At 46.4% G+C, this 26,955-nt stretch overlaps 1 protein-coding gene across 4 annotated transcripts in view; it reads right to left on the reverse strand.

Annotated features, from left to right (window-relative positions):
• Positions 1-26,955, reverse strand: part of GNB1L (G protein subunit beta 1 like) — a 425,377-nt gene that overhangs the window by 158,410 nt on the left and 240,012 nt on the right. For all 4 annotated transcript variants that reach the window (XM_086942634.1, XM_086942633.1, XM_086942635.1 and 1 more), the window contains 2 exons: positions 26,258-26,383; positions 4,291-4,453 (listed from right to left, as the gene is read on the reverse strand). In XM_086942634.1, the coding sequence (XP_086798760.1) occupies positions 4,291-4,453; positions 26,258-26,383 (289 nt within the window). The remainder of the gene's footprint in view (positions 1-4,290; positions 4,454-26,257; positions 26,384-26,955) is intronic.

Below are 26,955 nucleotides of genomic sequence, written 5' to 3' on the forward strand. Positions count from 1 at the left end.
GAGGTTGACAGTGCCTGGAAGAGACTGACTGATGGTCTCTCCTCTGTAGGTAGTTGGTTTTCTAGTTTAGGTAAAGGTCTACTGTGGAAAATATTGATGCCAATAGCTGGAATAGGTGTGATTGTTCTGATCATATTCATCTGTTGCAGATGTCAGAAATGCAGAAAATATATAGTGAATAAGAGAGGAAAGCGAAAGGCTGAAGAATTAGAATTAGAAGAATTAAGAAACCAGATATATAAGAAAATAAAGAACAATCATACACACAGAGAGGCGGAGAGAAAGCTCAACAATAAGTTTATTGAGATTGACATGGATGAAATGGATGAATGAAGTTGGCATCTGTTTTCATGTGTAGTGATGATAGTAAATATCATCAAAGAGGGGATTGATGGAGCAAGGATTCGCACGTAACGCGACTTGCTCTCTTTCATGAACCTCGCCTAAATCGTAACTGTACTAACTCCGATTGTTTGTCATTTTATTTGTATTTCCCCAACACACGGGTGTCCCTAGGAGGCTTGCCTATGTGTTTTTCATCATAATCACGCTTGCACATTAATAAAATGGCCGCTTTGCAGAAATCCAGTCTGCGCATGCGTCGGTCATACCCATGTGATGTGACGCACTCGCAATCTGGAGGGAAAAGTTCGCTCATGCGCATTGTTGCTAAAATGGCCGCTTGTCTCTAATCATGCTTCATGCTATCTTAAGCCGCTTTTGTATATGCATCTTTTCTGCACTAACTCTTAAAGCAATAAGTATTATAAAATAAGGGATTAAGAGTAGTTGGTCATGGTGTACAGTGTATTCATTTTATTCTGTGTTATTAATTTGTTTTCGCTTACTTTTCATGTACCGCGTAAATGAGGGCCTGGACTTAGGGACCAGAACCATGTTTGAAGCTGACGTAACCCCTCTCACGTGACCTGAGAACTGGGACGTGCAGCAATGGAACCCGGCCAGTTGGCCATTGAAAAGGGGACTATCCTTTCCAGACGCACCTTCGCCCTTGAAGAGATGCTATTTTTGCTCTGAATGTGCAACAATGTTGCAAACCTTTACTTTACTATTGTACTTTCCCACACGTATGCCTGGGAACCCAGATGCTAGGGGGAGGGTAATGTCACGTGAAATACGTAATAGAAATATAGGTGGTGACAAATGCCTTAAACCACCTCCCTTGACCAATCAGAAGATGGGGCTTTGTCATTTTGCAACATTTATGGGTGGTCTTGGGGACTTAAAACTGTATAAATAGCCTAGCTTAGCTTAGAGAAATTGTCCGACTTGTCCGAGTAGCAGACCTGTCACTGACCCTACGAACTCTATAGGTGCCTGATACAGAGTGCTGCGGAGCATTCTGCCTGAAACTTTCCACAAACTCCAAGGGGTGGAAATTAGTCCTAAGTGCTAAAGCGAAGCACTCTGCTGGGAGATTCGAAAACCCAATCGGGGTTATTGGCGGATTCCGTGCAGAAGAGGGGGTAACGCTGGCGTTGCATCCGAAGCTGTGAGGGGTTGGTCGTGCCTTGGTGAACCCAGTCCTGACCCAGACCTGAGGGGCATCCTGTCCTGACTGTCCATGAGCTGTACCTGCTCACCTTCTGGTTTTTCCTGGAATCCTTGAGGGTCCTTGTCCCGTTCTTTCCCAACTGACCCGTGGCCAGGGTTAGTCCTCCTTCTCACTTAGGTAAATATTGGCATAGGTGTCTGTCTACACTACATCCTTAACTTTTACTTTTCCAATTAAAGCAATCTTGCTGGTGATATTCTCCATATCTCCTTTGAATGTAATTTTATGCAATTGATTATTAGTAAATGTTCCACTTTTATCCTTCCTATAGGACATTGTTAAACCCAACTGTTTATCTAGACTGTTCCACTTATTCCTTTTTTCCCTTAGTATGGTTGCCGTGAAGTTAGTAAAGATAGCATAAGGTTTAGGAATTAGTATAAAGATATTAGGCCACACATTAGGTCCTCCTCACGTCCTTGCCCTAGTTTAAACCGTATTAGCTTAATATGTTTATTATGATTCATGCCCTATAGTGTTCCCTTTTACTCTATGATACTCACACTCATCCATAGTTACATTCTGGTTCTGATTCTAATTATTGATGTATTGCTTGGCATTTGCCTACTTGTAATGGCATTTTCGTTTTAAACTTATACTATATAAAACCCTTAAAACCATCAAGGTGTCTGTGGTCATTATACATTAAAGTGATATTAAAGGTATTAAATGAATAAAGTAGAATTTTCTCCCTTTTAGGAAAACCCTTATCTCCTGTCCACTGCTAGCTCCTGATCCGTCAGGAGTAATGTGCCTGTAGTAAGTCAGGTACATGAATAGTAAGGGGTGTAAGAGTCACCCACTCGATTACTCATAGTAGCGTGGAGAGGTTTTCACCCGGTTCATGCAAAACACTGTCGTCATATGCACGCCAGGGCCCAGTGCGTGGAAAATTTGGTAATCTTGTGACCCGGGTGACCCGCGCGCTCTATCATAGGTACTCTGTCAAGTCATGTTATCACATGTTTTATGTATGTGCCATGCATTTAACTGACTGATTGAATAGTTGAAGCTGGATGGTAAAAATGCTGAATCCCTGGCCGAGAAATAATAAAGTCCCATTCTTGCATAAGGTATTGAGCTTTTTACAAACGGTGATATAACAAAACACTGATATTCCTGTGCAGTTTATTTTATACTCAGGCACTATCTAACCTTAATCTTTTTTTATTAAACATCAATAAAGAATGGCAGTATTAAATATCATTAATTGCTGTTACATTTCCACGGAACTGCATGCAGCCTATACGCTCCCTCACTTTTAAATCATCATATGGATTATCCTTCGCGACAGTATAAAATAAATCAGACTCAACCAATCAGACAATCCAATTGGGGAAAAAAGTATGTGCGGGGGTGTAGATGGGGTTCAAAACAATTGCTGACTTAGCGACAGAAGCATGCGCTGGTTCAGCAAGGAAAACATGTACACAAAGAAAATGCTGTGTATGAAAGCAAAGCGGTACAAAAGGGGGTGGTGATGGACGGAGCATCTGAACCAATCAAACACTCACACCCAGTCAACAGATCTGGGTTTAATCCATCACCGTTCTTTAGCTCACTCCACCACCCCAGTTCAGACATGGCCATATGCAAATCAGTCTGACCCTGTGCCTCATGGGAACAGTTCAGCCCGAACTGCCAAGCCATGCCTTTCCTGGACCGGAAACAAGCTTCCGAGGACCGGTTTCTGGCATTCCAGCCGTCTTCAGCCCGGCTTGCTTGAATACAGTGGCAAAGTGAGCAAGGAACTGTTCCCATGAGGCACAGGGTCAGACTGATTTGCATATAGCCATGTCTGAACTGGGGTGGCAGAGTGGGCTAAAGAACAGTGATGGATTAAACCCAGATCTGTTGACTGGGTGTGAGTGTTTGATTGGTTCAGATGCTCCGTCCATTACCACCCCCTTTTGTACCGTGTATGAAAGCATGGGCTTGAGATCAGACCAGGCCACACTTCTTATAAGCCCCACATATTTCCAGAGTATGAGAGCGAGGGTTTGCGTCAGTTGAACTTTTTACAAAGATTGGATCCTTGATTTTCTTGCCATTCCAACACTCCCCGGCTGCCTCTGGTTGAGGAAAGACGGCCATTCTTGCCCCACCTGTTCTTGAACCTCACAAAGACCACTAGTAGGTAAAGCCTTCTTTACAAATGCAAGTAGCTGATTCTTGATCACCTGCAAGTCCTGGCACTACATCCGTTTCATAGCACTCATGTAGGAAGAAACAAACCTGTCTGATTTTAGGATAGCAACTCACTAGAACTGCTCTGGATAGCTGCCATCTCTAAGTCCGCAAAGATCCGCCCGTCAACTACTATTTGTCTTTTTACATTTTTATGACTTTTTGAGCAGCGGAAGACTGCATAATGATTTATGTTTGATTGCAATAATTTAAAATGTTATGGTATAAAATGCACTAGAAAAAAATGTGTCTTGCTCCGACAGCACACGCATTCATACAATATATAAAACCACCAGGAAACGCTATAACAAGCATTGCCATAGCCAATAGGTCTCGCCTTTGGAACCTAATATGTTGCATGGCTAAACACTTATAAGGTCCCAAAGGCGACACCTATTGGCTATGCCAATGCTTGTTTCGTATACAACGCTGTTCCCCTTGCACGTGTGCGCGCAGGAGCACATGTGTGCATGTGCTTACATGTGCATGCATGGTGTGGTTTGAATACCCCAGCTCTGCCCCCCTACCTCTGACGTTTCTCTGCCTGCCACAGCCAGCAGCCAGCGGTCCTGGTTCGTCCTCAGCAGCGAGCACTTGCAGAAGCCAACACTCTCCGTGAAAAGGGACTCGGTCACTGAATTCCGTCCTTCCGCCAAGTCCCAGGTACAGATCTGCAGGTCACGGCCCTGGCTTCTCAAAAAGACACAAGCCACGAAAGAGAACAGTTACACAGGCGGTCATATTACAATCAGATCTGTAATAATAGTGCAGATGCCCCAACTGTGGCAGAATCACAGCGTGTGGGGCATTGGGATTTGCATCAAACCATCTAAGTTAGCAATGCATGGAAAATATAAAATCTATGTACGTTCTACTTATGTACACTCTAAGGGCTCTAGTGCGCAAGCCGGGCATCCTTGCCCCGCCCGACTGGGAGAATACACTGAACATGAAGGTTGTCAGAAATGCAGCAATTCTTCTCCCCCCCCCCCCCCAAAAACAATAATTTCTTGAATCCCCCTCATCAGAAACATAGCAGCCTCAGATATTCATGGTTTTTTTGGGAAGTCTGAGGTGCCTGGGTCGATAAACCGGGTGCAGTGCATTCAGGCTATTTGGAAAACAACTGACAGCAAACTGTTGGTAAGGGTAGCAAGCTTTTGGCCACTGGCATCACCCCTGGGTCATACATATATATATATTCAAAATCTTCCTTGCACTAAGCGATAGACCTGGGGAATTCACAGAACATGATGCTTGTCAGATTTTTACGATTTTATCCAAACTATGGTAAAGGCCTCCATCTCCTTCAGTCAGGAACATGTCCCTGCTGAGGCCTGCCCCAGACCTGGGTCACAGCAACATGGAGATGCCAGATGTGTGGACTTTCAGTGGGTTCAGGGAACCTACAGGAGATAAACTGTCTGCAGTGCATCCTGGAAAATTGGAAAGCAACAGAAAGCAAAATGTCTGTTGAGGGTGCCTGTCCTTCGGTCACTAGTTGCAACTCTGGGCCTTAAGGAATTCTACCACAACCATATATTTTCAGCAGCTTCACAGGCTACGGTTTCTATCGCAGCGACCACTCCTCTCCTCGGTCTGACTGGCTGGCAGGCCGGCCGGAAGAACTTCCCGAACAAGACATTTGTCTGATTTTCAGTAATTTTATTTCCCAGAACACATTAATACCCTTCAGTCTTCCTCTCGCACAAGAAGATAACTCTGCAAAACCTTCACGCACACCTATGTTCACCTGGATCTCCCGAGTATAGGGGTATCACGGGTGGGCTATCACTGGATTTGAGCCGGCGCCCACACCAGGAAATGTTTCTAATGAAGAAACTTCCACGGGGGATGACTGCAGCATTTGGGTCAAGATCAGGCAGCACTCAGGGAAACCTACCAACCCCAGACATTTCTAAAAACTACTAGAGTGCCAAACAAATTCAGGGGGATGGGGCCTGCATGAACTCCAGTACATTGCATTACCTAAAGCCTTGCAAATATCTAAACCCGGGTTAAAAATAAAAATAAAATCACAATTACTACACTTCTCTCTGACAGAAAACTCCAGAACTACCAGCAAATGGCAATATTCCTACAATCAAACATTTCCAGCAGAATACCACATGTGAATTTACTACACATGGAGAGATCAGAACATTGAACATGTGAAGGCCACATCTCACTTCTTATAGTAGTGTTGGCTTGTTTCTATAGGATGCAGTAGGCCGATCCACACATGTGTGGGCCTAGTAAACATGAACAGGTAATGTAATGTAATGTAAGAACTCATTTATATAGCGCTACTACCACTCCATGGAGCATCTTGGCGCTCAAGCCAACCCAGCTCGAAAGGGTTGGTGGACTGAGAGCAACACAAAGCACATTACACACTCCACACTCTACATTAGAGCCCTGCATGCAGCATCAGTAAGGGAAAAAATCCAAGTCTTCAAGGATTTCCTAAATTGGCTCTCCTTGGACATGAGTCGAAGCTGAAGTGGCAATTTGTTCCAGGCCCTAGAACCCAGAACAAAAAGAGATTTTCCACTTTTAGTGGCCAGTCTAAATCTGGGGATTACCAGAAGATTTTGGTTAGCCGACCTCAGACAACGTGCTGGCTGATAATGTTTAAAGCCCTTGACCAAGTATCTGGGTCCTTGTGACTGGAAGGCTAGAAAAGTGATTACAAGCACCTTAAACAATACACGCTTGTGTATAGGTAGCTAGTGGAGAATTTTCGTGCGGCCGAGGCAGATGACTTTCTAGACCACCGAAGTACTAAACGGGCAGTGGCATGCTGGACTAACTGCAACCTGTGAAGCACTGTTTTGTTGGTACCTGCATACAGGCTATTGCAGTAGTCCAGTCTAGATGTTATCAAGGCCACTGCCACTGTTTTCCTACCTGTAAGAGGAAGAGGATCAAAAAACTTCCTAAGTGATCTAATAATGTGAAAGCACATGCCAGCCACAGCTACCGCTTGCTGCTTGAACGACAAATGGTCATTAAACTTGATGCCCAGATTACGGGCAGATAAGATGGTATTTGGCAGAGCTTCGGCATCCTCGGGCCACTATTGTTTAGGGGAAAACAGATTTTGAGGGCCGAACGGCAATATTTCCGTCTTTCCGGAATTACATTCGAGGTGATTGTTATTCATCCACTCAAATGTGGCCGAGAGGCAGTTTTTAAGGTTTTCCTCTGCTCCAGGCAGCTCCCTGTCCAGTACCAGAATCAGCTGCGTGTCATCGGCGTATGATATTGCGCTGATCTGGTAGGAGGCGATTAGATCCATCAGGGGAACCATATAAAGGTTAAAAAGTACAGGGCTCAAGCTAGAACCCTGAGGGACCACTGAACTGATGATTTTTTTCTCCAGATTTAAATTCGCCTAATACAGTTACTTGGCGTCTCTGGTTAAGGAAATTCCTGAACCACGTCAGAACCATTCCTCCTATACCAGCGCTACCAAGACGGTCGATCAAGATGGAATGCGAGACCGTATCGAAGGCCGCCGATAGGTCGAGTAAAATCAAGACGGCCTTCTTCCCTTGGTCCATAGCCATTCGCAGAGTCTCCGCCGTGAACAAGAGGGCAGATTCAGTCGAATGTTTGGACCTAAACCCTGATTGATGTGTGTGCAGGATGTTATTCTCCTCGAGAAAATTCGTAAGTTGGACATTGACAAATTTTTCGGTCAGCTTAAACACCACAGGGAGCAGGGAAATGGGGCGCAGGTTGGAGAGCGTGGTTGGATGCAATAGAGCCTTTTTCTGGAGTGGGGTAACCGCAGCGAGCTTCCAGTCGCAAGGGATTTCAGCAGTAGCAAGAGATGAGTTGATAATACTATTGATGATTGGATTTACATCCTCTACCAGCGTCCGTAGGACCATAGGTGGGCAAGGGTCAAATGGGGACCCTGATTTACTTGCCAAGATGGCTTGATGAGACTCCTCTAGGGAAATGGACGCAAATGAATCAAAATGGATGATATTAACTAGATCAGGAGGTCAGAACATTGAGCATGTGAAGACCAGATTGATACTAGTCTCACTTCACGTGGCGAAGCTGGCGGTTCGGGGTGTAGAAAGACAGCCGTTTGATGAGGTATGCTGGTCCGGCGTTGTGGAGTGCTTTGTGAGCGTGGGTGAGGAGCTTGAAGGTGATCCTCTTGTTGAACGGGAGTCAATGCAGATCTCTCAGGTGGGTGGTGATGAGGCTGTGGCAAGGGAGTCCGAGGATGAGGCTTGCTAATGCGTTTTGTATGCGTTGGAGTCTCTTCTGGAGTGTAGCCGTGGTTCCTGTGTGGAGGGCGTTGCCGTAGTCCAGCCTGCTGCTGACGAGTACTTGGGTGACCGTTTATCTGGTTTCAGTGGGGATCCATCTGTAGATCTTGCAGAGCATGCAGAGCGTGTTGAAGCAGGAGGAGGAAACAGCGTTGACTTGCTGGGTCATAGAGAGCGTAGAGTCCAGAATGAACCCCAGGTTGCGTGCGTGGTTGGTGGGTGTCGGGGGAGCTCCCAGCATGGCCAGCCACCAGGAGTCATCCCATGTGGAAGGGGTGGCGCCAAGGATGAGGACCTCTGTCTTGTCCAAGTTCAGTTTCAGCCGGCTAGTCTTTATCCAGTCTGCGACGGCCTTCATTTCCTCATGGAGGTTCGATTTGGCAGTGGCCGGGTCCTTGGTGAGGGAGAGGATCAGCTGGGTGTCGTCGGCGTACGAGCCGATGTTGAGGTGGTGTGCTTGTACGATGTGGGCGAGCGGCGCCATGTAAATGTTGAAAAGGGTTGGGCTGAGGGATGATCCTTGGGGTACGCCGCAGTGGTAGTGGTGTCTTCGGATTGGAAAGGGGGAGGCCGACTCTCTGAGTTCTGCCGGTGAGGAAGGAGGTGAACCAGTCCAGGGTCTTGTCTCGGATCCCTGCGTCGAGGAGGCGTGTGCGCAGGGTGTGGTGGCAGATGGTGGCGGTCGAGAGGTCCAGGAGAATGAGGGCTGCAGTTTCGCCTTTGTCCAGTAGGGTCCTGATGTCATCAGTGGTGGTGATGTGGGTGGTTTTGGTGGTGTGATTGCTGCGGAAGCCGGATTGGGAGGAGTCCAGGACGTTGTTCTCCTCCAGGAAGTGGGTTAGATGTCTGTTGGCGGTCTTCTCAATGACTTTTGCCGAAAACGGGAGCAGTGAGATGGGTCGAAAGGTCTTGAGGTCCTTTGGGTCCACCTTGGGTTTCTTGAGTAGGGCGTTGATTTCGGCATGTTTCCGGCTCTCTGGGAAGGTGGCGGTCTCGAAAGATATGTTGATGATCTTTTGGAGTTGGAGTGCGATGATGGAACTTGCTTTGTTGAAGATGTGGTGGGGGCAGGGGTCGGTGGGTGAGCCGGAGTGGGTGGTGTTCATGATTTTGATGGGGTCTTCGTTGTTGACGTTTTGCCAGAAGAGCAGCAGGTCGGTGTGTTTGGTGGGTGTTGAGTCGGGGGTGTCGGCCTCTGTCGTCGGCGTCTCGGTGTCGAGGCTGTTGTGGAAGTCTACGATCTTGGGGTGGAAGAAGTTCCACTCTATCCCCATCATAACAGAAGATTCAGATTTGTTGACAATGTGGCAGTCGCCAGTATCACCGCCTCAACCACCTTGATGGAGTATGCAGGGAAACAACTCACTATCCCACATGGTGTGTAACTAACGAGGAGAGATACATTTGTAATATCAGTTACTCTCAGTAGTAACTAATGTGCTTGTAGTTCTACATCAAACGTCCTCCATGCTCATGGAGGGGGACGTGGGTGGGGTCTATGCCAACAGGCAGGCTGCAGATGTAGATTATTTTTACAAAATTAAGTTTGGGTTCCAGTATTGCCTGAGATACCCTTAGCCTGCAGGACTCCTGATATGGTGTTCTGATCCGCACTAAGTGTAAGACCATGAACTACTTTGACCAGAGGGAGCTGTCGGTTTTCTGTATGAAAGGGGTCTGTTAAGTACTTCACTGATACACCCAATTACCCCTTCCAACAGACCTATGTAACACATGTGAAGCATCTGCAAATGGCTGCAAGGCAGACAGGTCATATTTCAAGACCAGCGATGGCAGCTACCTTAGAACATGAAGGCAATTAGCTCTAGTGATAGACAAACCACTGGATTAAACATGAAGTAGGCATCTTCATACTGCCAAATGATTTGATAACAATGCAAGAAATAGAGGGGAGTTACAAATGGGGCTCTCTGTCCACCAACCCATAGAATTACAAATGCGCTGGGCCATGCTAAGCATGGCTCACATACTCAGAAAGGGCAAAGCATCCAGCGAGTAAGGGGCATGGGACCCCCTCACACCCTTGATTTACTATAACCTGAAGGAGAACAGGCTAGTACCACTCAAGAAAGAAGCAGGAAGGGCAAGACCTGGCAGTAACTGGCACAACTCATTTCCACGAAACACCAAAAAAGGCGAAACAGGAACCTACAGGAATGGCGAATCGTGTGTCCGTCAGAATAGGGGTCTGTCTGGTGGTTAAAAGTAGGTGCTGTTATAGGGGCCAAAGGGAGTATGATATCAACTCTGAATCTGAGATTTGAAGAGCAGTTTGCAAAGTAAGCACCAACCAAAAGCACTGCATTTGAAGCCAGTCATTTGCACAACTCATTTCAAATTTTGTTATAAACATTTATTTTAAAGGCTTTTTAAAAAATATACAACTATTGCAAATGGCTGAATAAATGCAGTCCTCTAAGGTATGTGAATTTACTCGAAGGACTTTGTCATTGTCTGGAGGAAGTGTGACAACAACGACTAGGCCTGTTTGCATGAATCTCAAGTAATCAAATCCAGACTCAGACTTATCAGAAGCCTCTTTTATTGAGATCCATTTATAGAGCTACAGATGGTGCCTATCCCTAGACCAGCCTCAATCCAGGCATTCCATTCTTTCCTGACATCATTGCACAACATTGGAATCACCTGCAAGATAATGTAGAGTTGTTGAAAAGATATGTCCACAAGATAAAGATGAGGGATAATGCTGTTCTGGTGAGACAGAGTTAAAGCATTCAAAGCTGTGGAATGGACATCCCTAGTTGTGATCACACCAAAAGCTGATGGAAAATTATGGTTTTGTGTTGACCGTAGAAGCTTAAATTGTAAGATAATTGCAGACAACAGATGGTACCTATTCCTAGGCCAGTCTCAATCAACTGCCTAGGTCCTCGCATGCCATTCTTTCTGGACATCTATGAACATTAATGGAATAATCCCTCTAATCAATCCCTTATTATCTAATTCTGGGAGAGCTGGAGTGATGTGGCCACTACAATATCTGTGGCAACGGGCACAACGATCACCACACAGGACCCCCATTTCCTACTGGGCATAACGAAGTGCAACACATTCTGCAAGAACATCAACACATTTTTTGTTCGAGCGCTAAGCCTGGCTAAATTTTGATCGGCCATGGCCTGGAAATGGAGTTCTTCACCTCAAATACAATTATGGCTATCTGACCGCCGCAGGGCACAGGTGACCGAACACGAATCGTCCCAAGACAATGCCTCAAACTCCCATAAAGTTACCAACCCCATAGATGGGCACCAATAGTTAACATCCATTGAATTAAAATTGAACTCCAGATCCTGCTAGCAGGGTTTCGCCCAAGATTAACTTGCCACTTTACATTGGCGCTTATTCTAAGTGCCCCTTCACGAACATACCCACAATCATGCACTATTCGTTTCACACCGAACTCGCAGCACATCACCGCTAAGCAAACCCGAGTCCACCCTGACAGGTCTCCTCCTACCCCCCATAACCCAACTTCTGCGCACAAAGCCAGACGAACTCGAAGCTCCCCCCCAGATACCCAAAAGGCTTCCAGAAAACTGGGCTAATAACATCACTCCCACACACAACAATTAACAAGATACCTCACTATGGTGCAAGACAGATGCTAAAATGTTAAACATTATGTACAAGAAGTGTAGTGGAAACATAGGATCCAGTGGCTGCATTGATATTAGACCACTGTAAATACAAGTCGATGTACAACATTATCCAGAAAATGGCCGCAAAGTAAAATTGCATAATTGACTCCCATTGCTTAACGCCTTAACCAAGGCAGTATTTTCGCCGCATTGCGGGCGTTCTATTGAGTAGGCGGGGTTCCGTCGGCCATTGGCCGATGCAGCACTGGGGAGGTAGTGCTCCCGTCGGCCAGCACGGAAGGGGTTAAGGATCTGTATATTTGAAATCAAAAATTTATAAACACAAATTAAATTTAAAAAAACTTCTGGAGGAGGAGGAGCTTCGCGGGCAAGCAAGATGGCCGCGTAAGCTCGGAGCTCCGCAGACCATCCGACCCTCCGCACATATCCTGGAAGAAATCCTGCTCCACGGCGGTGGATTCTAATTGGCGAATGGTCGCAGACACGGGACCCGCTTTCCGTTTCTAAATCCGACATTTCTTGGCGAAGTTATGTCGTGTTGAACTTTGTGCCAGGGATGCGCCATTGTCCCGGAGGTGGCCGAAGTTCGAGACGACGCTGTGCATGATTGATATGCGGAGTGAGCGTCTTCTGTTCCTGCTGGCGGAGTGGACGTAGCCGCGGAGTTGCCTACTGCTTACTTGGCCCTCGTGGAAGCTAAGCTTCACGCCTGCTCGAGCGCCCACGGTGTCATCGCCGTGTTGCCCTTTGTTCTCTCCGGACCCAACATGGCTCTCAGGGGTGATCCCGACAGGACGGCGAACCGGGCTAGCAGGAAGACGGTCCAACCCCAGACAAATAAGATCGATCGGTACGCCCAACAAAGGACCTCGCCCTCTGTAGTCGCTCAGTCTAAGGACTCCTTACGCACGAGCTCACCCGAGGGGTCGGAACCCACTTTACGCGACATCATTGGGGCTATCACGAGCATCAGGACTGAGATGCATAAGCAGCACGAGGTCCTGGCACATAAGGTGGACAGTTAGTCAAAAGGGGGAATCCCTGGAGTCAACTGGTCGACCGATAACTATTGGCCTTTCCTATTTAAGAAGAAAAGGTCACAGAGTGCGGTGGGTATTTAAACGGATATAAAAATAGGTTTCCACAAAGAAATAGAATCGTTAACAATCTATATTTATTAAAATTACAATCAATCAGACAATAAAAAAAGCAAAGCAAATTCATACAATTTTTGCAATACAGTTTAAAATCCAAGGGAAAGGTACCTTGGAGGGATAAAAATTAAATATTCAACAATGTTACACAAACACAATATTACGGTACACGATAAATAGGGACACAATTAAAGCATATTCACAGTAAATAGACGACAAACTACATATAGTCACAAAAACCCCTTAGTGCATATGTGGCCCACCAGATATCTATGCCACTGTATTTAACCAGATCCAATGGCCTGAACCAATTCTGTTACTGTAATGCTTTAGTGGAAAAATAAAATACCCATCTAAAGTTTTACCCAGCCCTGACTGGATTCTTTTAAACAAAAAAACAGTGCGTCGACGCGTTTCGGTGCTGTACAGTTGATTTTGTGGCACCTTCCTCAGGACTTCTCTTTTCTGGGGTTTTGAGGAATGGATGGTTACACCGTATCTGTAGATATATTAGGAGAGATGTACGGAATCAATTATCGTGCATAATACCTGTTTCTCTTTCTCTTACAGAGGTGGGTTTCTAATTTATCAGAAGCACATTGTGGCTTACCCACTATGGGTTAGCTCCCATTGTTATCTGACAATACCTATCTTCTGGCACTGAGATAGTTGGTCAAAGAATACACATTTGGTCACTCTTGGTATGTTACCCAGTACATATGACAACTCAATTTTGTTTGCATTTGTGCACTGCTATTACTTTAGGACAATCCCATTTGCCATAAAACGATTGGGCAACTAGCACATCAATCCCTCCGAGTCTTATTCAATGTGGAAGACCTTTTAATTCCGGGGGGACTATTACACCCAGGGACCCGAGTGAGGTAGGAAATGTGAAATCTCACCCTTAGAGTCGTGTGGGAGACGTTCCAAGATGGGGTCTGTTTAAAATCTCACTTTGCTTCTGCAAATATTGTTCTTAAAGCCTTCTGTCAAATAACAAAATACTTATATTAGGGATGGGATGGAATCTCCTGCACCCTACCAGCTAGGCGGGTCTCGGTGTTCACATAATTACCTCTCTCCTGAAATAGGAGCTCCTTGTCTTGGGGTTTCTTTCTTTTAAGTTGTCAGGCGTTTTCCCGATTTTCGTGTATCTGTGATATTAATGTACATCGTATATTTTTACTCTGTGTCTAAATCTCATCTTAATCTTACAGTGTCATAAGTGTACACCTAGATTTCATCAGAAGCTTAATGGTGAGAATATCTTACCTCATATAGTTTTAAAACGTTCTTTGAACGGGCATGCAATGTCGCTGGTCTGTTCCAGAACTGGATATGTTCTGTTGGATGAAGATAAATGTGACACAGTCATTTGCTACTTGTGTTTTAAATACTACAAGGTTCTCTACTCCTAGCTTTATTATTAACCCTGGAGTATAACTTGCACCTCTCTTTTTAATACTCTCTCATGTTTGCTGCTGTGACAAACCTTCTATCCTAATGGACACCCATAGTGCTCAAATTCCTATTTCTTACTCCTTAATTGCTACTTTTTGGAGGAACTCAGGGTGCCTAGTTATTTATTATACTAGCTCTACCTGTACAGCTGAGGTTTGAGTCTGGGACCCAGGGCCCCCATCCAGGACCAGTAATCCATGCAGAAAGTCATATCTCCTCTATGCCATTTGGTGGTGTGGGGCTAAGGCTATCCCCTGTCTTAGCTACCTGCAGGACATTCTATCCTGTTGTTTAAATTAAAATCTAAGTGGCTTCCCCTGCTTAAAGGGCATATGGGCTTGGTATACACTTACCAGAATGACGCTGTGGTCGTGCTCCTGCCTCGTTCCTTCACTCGCTCTAGTGTGTGGTGTTTGGTGCATGTATTTATATCTGAACCTGATTGTTCAAGTGCTCACACCTGTCGAAAAAAATCGCCGAAATCCCGCTTCAATAAACAGTGCTAGCGTGGGCGCCATCTTTGAACGGTGTTAGAAACCGCTGTTTATGCCATGAGGTCTACCCGTGTGTTATTTATATGTATAAACACGTCACACAAAATATGCGTGCATTTGTATTCCGAATGTTCAGGCGATATATGCAACCGATGTGTGTTTAAATTGCGGAAACGGGCCGAATCGGTAATGGGTGCAATATTATGGTGCTGTTTAAAAACGTGGAGAGGATTGCTCTCGTGCTGTTTTTCGGTCTCAAATTGTTGTAGATTAACCGAAATTGTGTCATCTTGAACAGTCTAGAAGGTCCAGGTCTAAAAATGAATATTTTGTTTAGACCAATCGGCCGCCCCGATGTATCCACTGGCTATGGGCGCCATCTTGGACTAGTGATTCGTATGCACCTTTACAGCGCTGTTAGACTCAATTTTAAGTGCTCGTGGGTTGCAATTACCCTATAGGTGGTACCTTTTTCCTCAGTCACACATATATACATGCAGTCACACATATATACATGCAGAGTGAGTCACCAACTGGTGTCACTGGTTTTACCCGCTTGTTTTAGTCAGGCTGTCACTTTCAATGCTTAATTTTTTTTATTTTTTTAAGTATAGGGCTATCTGCCTGTGGTCCAGTTTCTAGGGTTAGGGTAGTAGAAAGGTGGTATCATGGTAGGAAAGGCTGCCTAAATAAGAGCCTCCCACTCTTCCCTAGAATTTAATCCTTTCTACTACCCCAGAAAAGAGAAGTCCTGAGGAAGGTGCCACAAAATCAACTGTACAGCACCGAAACGCGTCGACGCACTGTTTTTTTGTTTAAAAGAATCCAGTCAGGGCTGGGTAAAACTTTAGATGGGTATTTTATTTTTCCACTAAAGCATTACAGTAACAGAATTGGTTCAGGCCATTGGATCTGGTTAAATACAGTGGCATAGATATCTGGTGGGCCACATATGCACTAAGGGGTTTTTGTGACTATATGTAGTTTGTCGTCTATTTACTGTGAATATGCTTTAATTGTGTCCCTATTTATCGTGTACCGTAATATTGTGTTTGTGTAACATTGTTGAATATTTAATTTTTATCCCTCCAAGGTACCCTTCCCTTGGATTTTAAACTGTATTGCAAAAATTGTATGAATTTGCTTTGCTTTTTTTATTGTCTGATTGATCGTAATTTTAATAAATATAGATTGTTAACGATTCTATTTCTTTGTGGAAACCTATTTTTATATCCGTTTAAATACCCACCGCACTCTGTGACCTTTTCTTCTTAAATAGGAAAGGCCAATAGTTATCGGTCGACCAGTTGACTCCAGGGATTCCCCCTTTTGACTAACTGTCTTCCTACCCTGTTCCCTGGTGAAAGTGGGGTACCCTCTCCTTTTGAAAGCACATAAGGTGGACACCCTGGCTATCGATCTCAACTTGATCAGGGCCGACCTGGGCAAAACGAATGATCGAGTGAAATCTCTCGATATCAAGACCTCCAGCCTCACGACCGATGTCTCAGACCTGCAAGCGGAGGTCCGTACCTTGTGGTCGGTTAATGACCTATTCTCGAGGCGGCTGGAGGATTTTGAAGGACGGGCCAGGCGGCAGAATGTGCGCATCATTGGGGTGCCGGAGGGTGCGGAGGAAGCGGCTGTTGACCTCTTTGTTGAGGACTTGGTAAAGACCCATCTCGCTCCAGCAAGTCTCAGTCACTTTTTCTCGGTGGAGCGGGCCCACAGAATACCTGGCGGCCCTCCGAAGACGGGCGTCGCACCGAGACCCATCATCGCCCGTTTATTCAATTTCAGAGATCGGTATGTGATTCTCCAGGCCTCGAGGCGACATGGGCCTTTCAAATTCCAGAACGGTGATGTGAACTTCTACCCAGACTTCACCAGGGCTGTTCAGAGACAGCGCCAAAGCTTTGCGGGGGTAAAGCGGCGCCTCAGGGACTTGGGGCTGAAGTACTCAATGTTGTTCCCCGCTAAACTGCGTGTTGAACGTGATGGCCGAGCCCTGTTTTTTGATATACCTGAGACTGCAAGTGACTGGCTGGACACTTTGCCGCACCGTCGAGAAGAACAGGAAGAACACTCCGAAGGCGCCTCTGGTGGCCCTGATCTTCAGGAATAGTGCTCCCCGCACTACCTTTAGCGGTTGATGTGCCCTTTGACTGTGACTGATAATGCCAAGCTGTTGCACTTTACTTGGGATATCCTATGTTCACATGGAGGGTGGCAGGGGGGGACTGCGGGGGTTCCTTACTCCTCTAGGGTCTTTTTGTAGATTAGTTTATGGGGCGACAGGCACACTGCTGGTTGGGGGGGCTTTTTAGTCTGATGCAGGGGTGCAGGGCGGGGGGTGGTGTTGGGGATGGTTTTGTGTGTTTTCTTTGTTTCTTTCTTCTTTCCTTTAGGCAATGGGTAATATGCTCTGTCCTGTTTTATTTGTCATTGAGGCTTCTGGGGGCTGGTGAGGACTTGGGATACGACGATGGGGGGCAGGAAATTGCAAGTTCTTTGTTGGAATGTCAATGGCTTGGGTGATCGTATTAAAAGAGGGGTGGTATTGCAACTGCTTAAAAGACATATGCCTGATATTGTTCTCTTGCAGGAGACGCATTTGGTGGGGAATACGTGTAGAGCGCTCAACAGGAAGGGTTTCAAAATGGTGGCTCATTCGGGGTTCTCTTCGGGGTCCCGGGGGGCGGGTGTTATGGTGCGCACGTCCCTCCCTTTTGAGATTGACTCTACTATTGTTGACGATAGGGGGCGGTACGCAGCCATTGCAGGACGTTGGGAAGGGCGTGCCTTGACATTGGTTTCGGTTTATGTTCCTCCGGGTTTGCAAAATAACACTTTCCAGGACCTTGGTAGCGCCATTTTGAATCTGCCAGCAGGGTTGCTCATTGTGGGGGGTGGCTTTAATTCTGTTTGCTCCGGTTCCTTGGAGAGACATCCGCCTAGAGACCTTCGAAGCTCGCAAATGTGTTTGCCCACTTTTCTTGACACTATGGGGTTAGTCGACTGCTGGAGACTTCTACATCCCACCCAGTGCCAATATTCATTTCATTCTGGCGCTCACGGTAGTCTCTCCAGGATCGATTACGTTCTTGCCTTGGCAGCTCATGCACCGGCGATCTCTGAGGCCCGCTTTTTGGCGAGGGGAATCTCGGACCATTCCCCGCTATGGGTCTCATTCGACTTTAACATTGTCGTATCGGAGCGACCGGTGGTGGTCAATCTGTGGTACTTCCGAAACCCCAAGACTCGTGGTCTCCTGGCCAAGGCTATCGAACTCTACTTCACCGAGAATGTGGGGTCGGTTACATCGGCTGCCACTTTGTGGGAGGCTTTTAAAACGGTCTTACAGGGTGAGGCATTTACTCTCATAGCGGAAGCCCGTAGGAACAGAGACGCCGACATGGTGCATACCGAGGCGGAGATCATGGAGTTAGACTCCCGATTGGAGGCGGGCCCTGAGCCCGGCCTGTTACATAATCTCTCCCTTAAACAATCGGAGTATCGGGACCTTGCCACCGACGCTGCTCTTGTCCTGGGCAGGGAACAGCAGGGTCGGATTTACGACGTTGGTGACAAGGCGGGAAAGTTGCTGGCCTGGCTTGATAAGAAAGAAAGGGCCAGCCGCGTCGTCCCGGAGATACTGGGAGAGGACGGAGTGTTAGTCACTGACCCGAGCACCATCGCTGCGTCCTTTTCGGATTACTTTCAGGGCGTTTATGCCTCTGTCTTGGATCGGTCTGAGGCCGACTCGGGTGCGTTCCTGTCGGATATCGATCTCCCGTGCCTGTCGGAAGCAGATCGAGATGACCTAGACAGGGATATTTCCGTGGACGAGGTTGCACTCGCAATTCGATCCTTGAGATCTGGCAAGGCGCCTGGCCCTAACGGCATTCCGGTAGAGCTATATAAGATCAAACCGGATGTAGTCTCCCCGCATTTGCGGAATATGTTCCTGGAGGCGCGGGAGGCTGGCATACTTCCCCCTGACCAGAAGTTGGCCACCATCGTGGTTATCCATAAGGAAGGGAAGCCAAGAGACTTGTGCCGATCGTATCGCCCCATCTCTCCTTTGAACGCGGAGCCTACGATTCTAGCCAAAATGCTCGCCAACCGTCTGATTGGCGTCATCGGTGACTTAGTGCACCCGGACCAGTCGGGCTTTATTCCACACCGCAACACTGCTCCTAATCTGCGTCGACTTCACGGTGCCCTAGCCAGGGCCCATACGCTTGAGGAGCCGGCTGTCCTGGCGTCGTTGGATGCCACAATGGCTTTCGACTCCCTCGAGTGGAGTTACCTGTGGGCAGTGTTGGCGAAGCTCGGTTTTGGTCCGGAATTTGTGGGGTGGGTCAAGCTTCTATATGCTGGACCGTTGGCTAACGTAGCTGTCAACGGTCGAGTTTCCGCACCCTTTGTTCTTCAGAGGGGCACCAGGCAGGGCTGTCCTTTGTCGCCCCTCCTGTTTGCACTCGCGCTTGAACCGCTGGCGGCCTGGTTACGCAGCCACCCCGACCAACATGGTATCAGATGGGCCCCTGACTTCGAGGACCGAGTGTCACTGTACGCAGATGATATTCTTTTGTACCTCACTTCCCCCTGTAAATCCCTTATTGTGGCCTGTGACGTATTGCGATTTTTCGGTCGGTACTCCGGCCTAGTTATTAACTGGTCCAAGTCATACTTGTACGTCCTGAAAAGGGGAACGCCTCGCCTTCCGAGGGGTTGTGGCATACAGGTGGCGAACCAGGGCTTTAAATATTTGGGGATCTACATCGCTACTAACTCCAAAGCGTGCTATGAGCACAACTTGCTTCCCCCTCTTCTCCGCCTCCGGCGTGATGTAGAGGGGTGGCGCAAACTCCCGCTCTCCCTGCTTGGGCGCGCGGCGTTGTTTAAAATGATGTCCTTGCCCAGGTTTCTCTACGCCCTACAAAATACCCAAGACCCGGTCCCAGCTCGATACTTCGGTGAGATCGAGAGCTTACAACGCGCCCTACTTTGGGATGGCCGTCCTCGCGTCGCTATCACGAAGCTCACGCTACCGTGGTACGATGGGGGGATAGCATTGCCTGATGTGCGGAGGTATTACTGGGCCTCCCAGTTAGCGGCTATTAATCATGGCTTATACGGTCCGGCGGACAACCCGGGGTATGCCATGGATCGATGGCTACTGGGCGGAGGGAAGTATCACAGGGCACTCTATTTGAGGTCTCTCGACAGGCTCTCGTCTGGTCCAACGAAAACCGCGGTCCATATTTGGAGGGCGATTACTAAGGCGCAGGGATGGAAGGATAAACTAACGAAGGCGACCCCGTTGTACGATTCGGACCTCCTGGGCAAATTATGGCACACCAAGGGCTTCGATAAGTGGGACCTAATTGGCATCTCCAGGGTGGAGGATATGTTGCTGCGTGGCGAGGTTAAAACTTTTGCCCAGTTACAAGCAGAGTTTCAGCTGGGTGAAACGGAATTTTTCCGGTATGCTCAGCTGAGACATGCATTGCTGTCCGCCAAGCCGGAGGGGGAGGTGATTCCCGACAGTTCTCCCTTGGAAGATAGGGTGCTGGACGGCCATATGCCAGACAGTGCCATTTCATTGACATACAAGAAACTCATCAACGTCCGTACAGACCTCCTCCTGGGTGTGAGGGACCAGTGGGTGCGAGATGGTATAGAGATTGATGACAAAGATTGGCAGAGTGCGGTGTCCTCCCCTAAGGAGGTTGCTATCTCCTCCCGTCTTCGGCTGGTGCAGCTCAAAATCTTACACAGAGTTTATGTTACTGGTCCCAGACTTGTGCACATGGGCTACTCTGTCGATGGCCTTTGTAGGCGCGGCTGTGGTGCCCTTGCCACTTTCATGCACATTCTATGGGAATGTCCTGCAATAACTTCCTACTGGCGACGTGTGCACTCGATTATGAGCGAGGTGACTGGGGTGGATGTGCATGCGGAAGCCAGGAGATGCCTTCTGAACATCTGGGGTCCGACAGATCATAACGTGGCCCAGACCCGATGGGTGACCCTTGGTAATATGGTAGCTAAACGGGACATCGCACAGAAGTGGGGAGCTACAACGGCTCCGAAGGTTGTACAGTGGAAGGCCAATATGGATTGGTGTATGTTCAGGGAAAAGACTGTGTATGTTGCCAGGGGTAAACCTAACAAGTGGCAGAAAATGTGGGGGGCTTGGAATGAATACAGAGGGGACATTTGCGTACCTCCGGACCCCGCCCCACAAGAGGAACACTTATCACCGTAGCCTGTGATTCCAACTGTAGATTCTTTTATGCTGCCATCCTGTGTTTCCCTCCCTCCTCATTCCTAGTATTCTATTCCACTGGACATATCTGTGTTCACTATGCCCTCCCGACCCCCCCATTAAGCCTCACTGTACTCTACATTCCATTGCCTCTCTCTTTGCGCCAGTTTTGGCGCTTTCTTTTTTCTCCCTCTCTTTTACATTACTTATAAAAACTTGAAAATCGACCTTTAATTGTCCTGATGTACTGATTTATGCACTTTGGTTCTTTTGTTTCACTCTGCTGCCTCGCCTCCGGGATGTAAGGCTGAATAGCTGTGTGCATTGTTTTTAAATAAAGGTTTTTAAAAATAAAAAAAAATAAAAAAAACTTCTGGAAGAGCTATGAACAAGCAGGGTAGAACTAGAAGATACATGGATGGGGCAGAAAATCAATGCGGGGTTTTGGGGAAAAATTTGCATATTGATCGATCCAATATTAAGATTGCCTGAGAAGCAATACTTATGAACCTTTGTTAATGCTGTGCTGATGGGTGCTGTGTTCTCTATAGAGTCTTAATCTTGGAGATAGCTCTACGACAAGGCTGTTGTCTAAGTTATGGAGATACCTCTCCATAACATAGACAACAGCCATAACTGCTGGCCCTGCCCTGTGCCCTGCTTGTAGCAGAAACTTTTCAAAAAGGGGGTGGTGATGAACAGAGTGTCTGAATTAAGCAGACCACTCTTACCCAGTTAAGAGATCAGGGCTTGATCCATCACTGTTATTTAGCTCACTGCATCACCCCAGTTCAGAACCTGGCTGTATGCAAATTAGTCTGACCCAGTGCCTCATGGGAACAGGGCAGACCAAACTACCAAGCCAATTCTTCACCGGAAAGGAGACAAGCTTCCAGGGACCGGTTTCTGGCATTTCAGCCGTCGTCGGCCCGGCTTGCTTGAATCCTGGTGGTGCAGTGAGCAAGGGACTCATGTCTGAGTATACCCTGCCACACTTGTGGTGGCCAAAAACGATTAAAAAAGGGGGTGGTGATGAACAGAGTGTCTGAATTAAGCAGACCACTCTTACCCAGTCCAAAGATCAGGGCTTGATCCATCACCGTTTTTTAGCTCACTGCACCATCCCAGCTCAGAACCTGCCTACATGCAAATTAGTCTGTCCCTGGCCTAGTGCATCATGGGCTTGTTTCCTTCCCAGTATAAGAATTGGCTTGGTAGTTTGGTCTGCCCTGTTCCCATGATGCACTGGGCCAAGGACAGACTAATTTGCATGTAGCCAGGTTCTCAGCTGGGATGGTGCAGTGAGCTAACAAACGGTGATGGATCAAGCCCTGATCTTTGGACTGGGTAGGAGTGTTCTGCTTAATTCAGATACTCTGTCCATCACCACCCCCTTTTCTGAATCGTTTTGTCCACCATCAGCGTGGAAGGGTATACTCAGATGTGAGTCCCTTGCTCACTGCACCATCAGGATTCAAGCAAGCCGGGCCGAAGACGGCTGAAATGCCAGAAACTGGTCTCCGGAAGCTTGTTTCCTTCCCAGTATAAGAATTGGCTTGGTAGTTTGGTCTGCCCTGTTCCCATGATGCACTGGGCCAGGGACAGACTAATTTGCATGTAGCCAGGTTCTGAGCTGGGATGGTGCAGTGAGCTAAAAAACGGTGATGGATCAAGCCCTGATCTTTGGACTGGGTAGGAGTGTTCTGCTTAATTCAGATACTCTGTCCATCACCACCCCCTTTTCTGAATCGTAGCAGAAACTTAGCATAGGGCATAGGTGCCACCAGTATTTACACCCAGTGGGTATGTCTGCAGTTCATCCAAAGAGGAAACTGCAAGCAGGTTTATTGGTAGAAGCCATAGGGACATCAACGTTTGCAGGTTGTTGCATCATAACCATTACAATGGCTCAGCTGCAGTTTCAGAGTCCATATTTCACATGAATCATGTCACATCATGTAAAAATGATTTTCTATAATGTGTGAAAATTAAATTATAATCAAGAATTGTGGTTTTCAAGAACAGAGAAGCATATCATTTAGTGAAATATACTACAAGATACAACAAAAGTATGAAGTACTGCATTCCACAGACGTTTCTATTTCTAAAAGTATGGAATATAAAAATAGTATCACAAGTAACAAGTGACAAAGTCCTGGCAACATTTACAACCTGCTCAACCTTATAGTTTACAATCATGTTACCAGAACCTCTAAATTGCATTTTATGAACATAATAAACCATTATTCATTGCTTATCCTAAAAAGATGTAGGTCACATTGCACTTTCCATATGGAATTTAAAATCTGTGTGAAAAACGTTCCTAAAGATCATGATATTCTGACAACCTTCTGGGAAGCACATGTGGTTACACATCTGAAGTTTGATGAACATTGGTAAAGGATTTCATAGTTTAAAGCACGATTCTAACAGAGGCTGCCACAGAAAGTAACCAAAAGTGCAATTGTTTTGAAATTGTTTACAATGAATTTCACCCAACCTAACAAACACATAATCTACCTGGCCCACGTGTGGATAAACATTTTGGAGAATGGCCTTTGTCATTGTCTTGGCCTTTAAAATGTTCAAGACTTATCGACTAAATAAAAGTGCCAAATATGGGCATTTCTATCTTAAATTGTGTCTTTGTATCCAGAGCGCTTAGAAGGTTACTGCTAAGACAAGGAGCACGCAGGCGAATGCTAGAGAATGTCTTGTCTGACATCCAGCACTGGCTGACTTATGGTGCTATGCATTAAAAGAATTATGGTTTCATATTCTCACTGAGCATCACAATTGCAACAAATAGTATAAATTACCCCACGTTTAGCTATTGCTGCAGTGACATGTTTTTTAGAGATTTCTGAGTAACTGTGCAGTATGCAAAGTGAGTGGGGTGAGAGCACCTTCCAGTAGAACAGATGGGACCTGGGTTTGAAGAACAACAACATACAATAGCTGCAGGTAGTTAGCCAGTAGCAGTACGGTAGTTGGTTTAGTGGCTGTCAAAGTGCTTCCACCCACTGGAACGTGTGAGTGAAAGCACAGAAGTAAAAGAGGTAAAACACAAACCGTTTCAGGGGGTATTAGGTAATGCTTGGAGTAGGTATTGTCTGATAATACTGAGCAGGAGAGGTGTTGTCTTACGGTTGGGTGAGACGACAGATCACCCATGTGTCTGAAGGAGAAGAAGGGCAAACAAGGGTGCCACCATACAGCCTCTCAATCATTATCGGTGCCATCTTACAGGTTATCAATCGTTATCGGTGCCACCTTACAGCCTATCAATTGTTATAGGTGCCACCGTACAGCGTATCAATCGTTATCAGTTCCACCTTACAGCCTCTCAATCGTTATCGGTGCCATCTTACAGGTTATCAATCATTATCGATGCCACCTTACAGTTTATCAATCGTTATTGGTGCCACCTTACGGGTTATCAATCGTTATCGGTGCCACCTTACAGGCTATCAATCGTTATTGGTGCCTCCTTACAGCCTATCAATCGTTATCGAAACGCCAAGAGAAGCGGCGTTCTACAGGTGTAAAAACCTTCATTGTGCAAGTGAAGTATCACACAGATCCTAATTGTTGGGCAACCTGCAGTTCACAACGTTTGCGGATTGCCCAAAACCTACCCCTGTGTGTAGTGTTCAAGGATTGGATGGTGTCAGCAACTTGAGAGCACACTTTGCTTAGCTTTTCATCGCAAGTGACATATTCCTGGCATCAGAAGGAGATGCCACACTACACTCGAGTAAAACATGTTCACCGTTTCACTTGAAAGCCAAACTAGCATAGAACTTCGTGACCTTTATGTATTTTTGAAGTTTTGCCAAGAAATATGTGAAGTTTGCAACAACAGCAAAAAAAACCTTTGTAACTCCACACTCCTGGTCATGGGAGATTACATGGGAATGCACCTGGCATGGTTGCAATGTCCTAAGGTGTGGTGGTTGAGGGACCGCCAGTGATAGGCAAGTGCTGAGCATCTGGATGAGACAAGGGATGTACCCGGTGTACGTGTAAACCAGTTGGGTCTGGTACGAGCGGAAGGTAATGGGAAAGCATCTTCTATAGATCCCCTCACTGATGTAGCCAGATGTTGATGCCTTGGTGGAGAGTGTCAGAAATGTAAGAACAGGCCAAGGGGCTGGTGGAGGACTCATGTCAGTGTCAGGCCAGTGTTCTCTGGTACATGTTGGGAGGGGTGTGTTCCAGAAGACGGAAGCACGTATGCTGGCTGACCTATCCCTAAAGCACATGAGCATATACTTTGAGACAAGTAAAAGGTTTTTTTGGTCCAGTAAGCAGATCTTAAATAGAGTGATTATTATTTCTAGTAGATACATGTTTTTTCTGTGTGAAGATCTTTGTGTGTTACCCATTGATCTGTGATTTGAATACGAACCAAGGACCCGATGTAGGTGGCTCATTACCGGTCGGTAAACCCGAAATTCGGTAAATTTCAGGTTTACCGACCGGTATTGAGCCATTTCCAATGTAGGTGATGATTCGGTAAATACAGTATCAGTATTTACCGAATCATTATTTACCGAATCGGGTATGCAGGAAGCACATTTAAGAGTGCTTATGTGCTTTAAGGATTCGTTATTTACCACCAACTACAAGTTGGTGGTAAATATCGAAAACCTTTGAAAAAGCAATTTTGTGCTATACATACATGCCCTTGGGGCATGTATGTGTTCCACATGTGCACACATGCATGATTCAGGGGTGCAACAGGGTGTCAATGTGACACCCTGCCACCCTTGAATGTGTTCCCCCTATTACCGATTCGGTATTTACCGAATCTGTAATAGTGAATGGCTTCCCATTCATTCCTATGGGCCTGGAATGAATCGGAATTACGGAATCGGTAAATACCGATTCGGTAATATTTACAGAATTTTTAGCTACATACCATTTACCGATTCTGAAATACCGAATTGGTAAAATTCAGTATTTTAGAATCGGTAAATAGTAATTACCTACATATGGCCCCAAATGAGGTAGTAAAGAGAAAGAACATTGGCCACCACCTCACGTCAGATGATCCCTAAAGCGAGAACACGTCATAGTGACGCAAATGGAAAGTGTTGCCCATTCTTACAGGAAGACCATCCGACAAGCGGAGCAGTGTTCAGAAGTGGATCTCTCTGCACCCACCTGAGTAGCGACTCTCTACCACGTAACGTCTGCACCCAGTAGACTGATTGACCACCATGGCCATCGAGAACCGTGTCCGCCCGGCGACTCTTGAGGTCCCAGATATGGATCAGCCCATTCGAAGCCCTAGGAAGGGAGAAAGGAAGAGAGGTTCCATCAATTCAAGGAAAAACTTAACTTTAATTTGCGACTGGTGGGACAGTGGGATGTGTAAAGGCCTTCCAGTAGAGCATTCTTCTCTGGAGAGAACAAGACTTACACTGCCTTCCAAAGTCATCAATTTGGGGACCGCATAGAACAGTGTTCAGGAATCACCAAAACTAAGCAAGAACACACAGTATTTAGATAAAGATAAACTTAAGAACAGTTTTGGATTCAAGTTTTTCCTTCTGCATATTATTTCATCCAGGGGAGTGAACCACGTGTATTCGCTTTTACGTATTGCAATTAACAGCTGCAAAATGTATGCAACAAACTTTAAAACCCATACATAAAAATACATATTCCATGTAATGTAGGCCGTCATGTGATCAACATGTCACAGCCGCAGTCCATGGTTTCTGCGCGTGGAATCAGAGATTTTGTTTCTGTCAGAAATTAGGGTTTGCAGGTTGGACTGGGGTAAAAAAATAGGACCGGGCACCAAAATAAAAGTGGCCCCGGTTAGCGAACCAGATTGCTAAAAATAAAAATTTCCA

Source organism: Lissotriton vulgaris, chromosome 11 (genome assembly GCF_964263255.1).
Source record: "Lissotriton vulgaris chromosome 11, aLisVul1.2, whole genome shotgun sequence".
Classification (NCBI taxonomy): Eukaryota; Metazoa; Chordata; class Amphibia; order Caudata; family Salamandridae; genus Lissotriton; species Lissotriton vulgaris.